Source organism: Ochotona princeps, chromosome X (assembly GCF_030435755.1).
Source record: "Ochotona princeps isolate mOchPri1 chromosome X, mOchPri1.hap1, whole genome shotgun sequence".
NCBI classification, from domain to species: domain Eukaryota; kingdom Metazoa; phylum Chordata; class Mammalia; order Lagomorpha; family Ochotonidae; genus Ochotona; species Ochotona princeps.
The window spans coordinates 16,420,741-16,423,941 of record NC_080865.1 but is presented as its reverse complement, the minus strand read 5'-3'; the positions used below and the strand labels follow the sequence as shown (position 1 = coordinate 16,423,941).

At 58.6% G+C, this 3,201-nt stretch overlaps 1 protein-coding gene across 2 annotated transcripts; it reads left to right on the top strand.

Moving 5' to 3' along the window:
- Positions 1-673: 673 nt before the first annotated feature.
- MID1IP1 (MID1 interacting protein 1) lies at positions 674-2,987 on the top strand. 2 transcript variants are annotated; one of them, XM_058658768.1, is made up of 2 exons: positions 674-932; positions 1,189-2,987. In XM_058658768.1, the coding sequence occupies exon 2, from the start codon at positions 1,465-1,467 to the stop codon at positions 2,017-2,019; it is 555 nt and encodes a 184-aa protein (XP_058514751.1). In that variant the 5' UTR covers positions 674-932; positions 1,189-1,464; the 3' UTR covers positions 2,020-2,987. The 2 variants fall into 2 exon arrangements, with proteins under 2 accessions (XP_058514751.1, XP_058514750.1); XM_058658767.1 differs by having other exon boundaries at positions 1,185-2,987.
- The last annotated feature ends 214 nt before the right edge of the window (positions 2,988-3,201 follow it).

The following is a 3,201-nucleotide window of genomic DNA, read 5'->3' as shown; positions in this document are numbered from 1 at the left end:
GTCAGTTTCTAACGTGCTTTTTCTAGGGAGCGTGAGGGTGGGGAATCTGCAGCTCCTCATCTCTAGCAGCAGTTGTTATAGGAAAGACTCCACCGCCGTCGGGGAAGCAAGTGCCTCTGAGGCTGTCCCCCCTCCCCGCAGCCAGCCAAGAGCAGGGCCACAGCGGGAGCATTGCGTGTCCACGTGCACCCAGCATGTCCGGCCATCCTTCTTACCACCCAGCTTACGTAAGAGTCCCAGGATGGAGTCGCGGCTGGGCTGCTGCCGGTCTCTGGTCCCCGAGGGCTGATCGCAGCCGGGGTTGCAGTTTTCCAGCCCAGTCCACTCAAGAGTCGGGGTGGAGGGGCTCACTTTGCAACCTGGACACGTGCATTCTGGTTATCCCTTCCCGGGAACGTGAAGAAAAGCCTCCCAACCCCCGCACGCTGGTCCGCCCTTGGGTCTGTCTGGACGCTGGCGCCTTCTTCACCCGCGCAGTGCCCTGCCCTCCCCTCCCCCAGCCGGCAGGCCCTGGGCTTGGCGCTGGAGGGGAGCGGCTGCTTCATCCCTCCTCTGCCCTGCCCTGCCCTGCCCCGGCGCCCTCCCTCAGCCCGGGTATCAGGCGAGAGGCGGAGCTGTCCCGGCACGCCCCGCCCTCACGGTAGAAAGGGCCGGGCGGGTGTTACTTGCGGTCACCACCGGGCTCCGGCCTTTTATCTCGGCGCTGGCTTGGGGGAGGCGGGAGGAGGAGACACCAGGGGTGGCCCTGAGCACAGGCGACACCTTTTTTCCCGGACTATAAATTGAGCACCTGGGATGGGTAGGGGGGCGACGCAGCCACTGTCGTCTGCAGTCACAGTCTGGCTACTGACAGTAGCAGTGCCCTTGGGCGGCAGCCGGCAGCCGGAACACTGAGCTGTCAAGGAGCAGAGAATCAAGAGACGCAGGAAGAGGTGGGTACCCCTGCCCCATCGTGTCTCGTCCAGCACGCTTTACTGAGGGAGAAGTGGGGACCGAGGCACCCCAGCTTTTTCTCTATGGCCAAGGGCAGGCGAGGAGGTGGGACCGCCTGAGCGCGGGGAGCCACCCAGGTGCCGTCCCAGGCAAACACTTAGCCAGAGAAGGGGGTGCACGCAGTCAGGGGTGTCAGATACACTAACCATGTGAATAATCTGTTTTATTTTATTTATTTATTTTCCTCCCAGCCAGGCCAGTGCTCTTCCCACCGACCACCCACCGCCATCGCCATCGCGAGCTTTCAGACGCCAAAGCCAAGAAGCCGCGCATCTCACACCGCCCGGCTGCAAACAGAGCAGAGCCAGAGAGTGCGGAGGAGGAGCCAGGAATCCCGCCGCACCGGCTGTAGCCAGGCCCCCGGCGAAGGCCTCGCGGAGTGCGTGAAGGCGTGCCCACCTCCCCCCCTTACTCGACCGGCCATTCCGGGTCGCCTCCGTGTCCCTGTGCTTCGACTCCGGCGCGGCCACCATGATGCAAATCTGCGACACCTACAACCAGAAGCACTCGCTTTTTAACGCCATGAATCGCTTCATCGGCGCCGTGAACAACATGGACCAGACGGTGATGGTGCCTAGCCTGCTGCGCGACGTGCCCCTGGCGGAGCCCGGGCTAGATGACGACGTTAGCGTGGAGGTAGGCAGCAGTGGCGGCTGCCTGGAGGAGGGCACGCCCCCGGCCCCCAGCCCCGGCAGCGCCAACGGCAGCTTTTTCGCGCCCTCCCGGGACATGTACAGCCATTACGTGCTGCTTAAGTCCATCCGAAACGACATCGAATGGGGAGTCCTGCACCAGCCGCCGCCGCCGGCTGCAGGCAGCGAGGAGGGCAGCGCTTGGAAGTCCAAAGAAATCCTGGTGGACCTGAGCCCCCTGGAGAGAGCGGATGCCGGCGAAGAAGACCTGGAGCAGCAGTTCCACTACCACCTGCGCGGGCTGCACACTGTGCTGTCCAAACTCACGCGCAAAGCCAACATCCTCACCAACAGATACAAGCAGGAGATTGGCTTCAGCAACTGGGGCCACTGAGGCGAGGCGCCCGCGGCTGCCCAGCACCCTCTCCTCTAGCCCCATTTCTCACCCTCTTTCTTTCCTCCAAGCTATTTTCTTCTCGCTGTGGGGCGCCGAGGGCTGACTGCAAAGTTGGGGGTTGGGGAGATGGGGGAGCTACGTAGGAGCAGAGGGCGCGGCGGGGCTGTGTGGAGGAGGGGTTCTTAGTGCGAGGAGAGGAGCGCGGCCGCGGGCCGCGGGGGACTTAAGGACCCGCGGAAGGGTGTCTGCATTCTGTGCTGGTGGGAATGGGACTGGGCTGACGCCCCGCATTCAGCCTGTGCCTTTCCTGGGGTTTCTTGTCTGTTCTTTCCGGAGGAAAAAGGCCTGGGAGGGGTGCCATGCCAGGGCGCGGCGCTGGGGTTGCCTCACTTGGGAACGCAGCCCAGAGCTGGGTGCTGGGGAAGGCGGGGCGCGCGCAGCCTCCCGCCGCCCTGTCGTCGGGCCGGTGGAGGCCCTGGCCTTGCTAGGATTGCATCAGTTTTCCTGTTTGCACTATTTCTTTTTTGTAACCGTGGCCCTGTCTTAAATATTTCAAGTCTCCTCGCTTTGAAACTTAGGCGATTCCATTGTGATAAGCGCACAAACAGCACTGTCTGTAACCGGTACTACTTTATTAATGATCCTCTGTTACACTGTACAGTAGTCCTGTGGCACCCTCACCCTAGCCCCTTCACCCCACCCCACGTCCACTCCAGTGTGTGTAAGCTGGAAGGGTGTCAGTTTGTACGAAGCTTGCCACTCTGCCAGTGAAAATAATAACATTATTATGACAAGTGAATTTATCCAAAATGGAACCAACTGAAATTCTACACGCCCTGTGCATAGAGTGATGAAGGGTTCCTCTGTTGTTACTTGTTTTAATTTTATTTAAAACCTTTTTTTTAATCCAGATGTAGACTATATTCACAAAAATAAAAAAAGCCAAATGTGTTAACTAATCTAGACCAGCGTTTGTTGCTCTTTAATCTGTCTACAGGCTTAGCTACCTAAATAAAAATAAATGTGAGTGACTTGCTTTCTTAAAAACAAATTTTATTTCGTTCGCCAGTGTTTCAAGGTGGTGGATATTCCTTTTTGCAGGTATTTTGTTTTGTTTGCGAAGTAGCTACTGACGAGACTTGCTAATCCAATACCAATATCAGACTAAATACATCTTAC

Excerpts from the sequence above, each read along its gene's own strand:
- MID1IP1 (XM_058658768.1), top strand. The coding sequence starts at position 1,465 with ATGATGCAAATCTGCGACACCTACAACCAGAAGCACTCGCTTTTTAAC.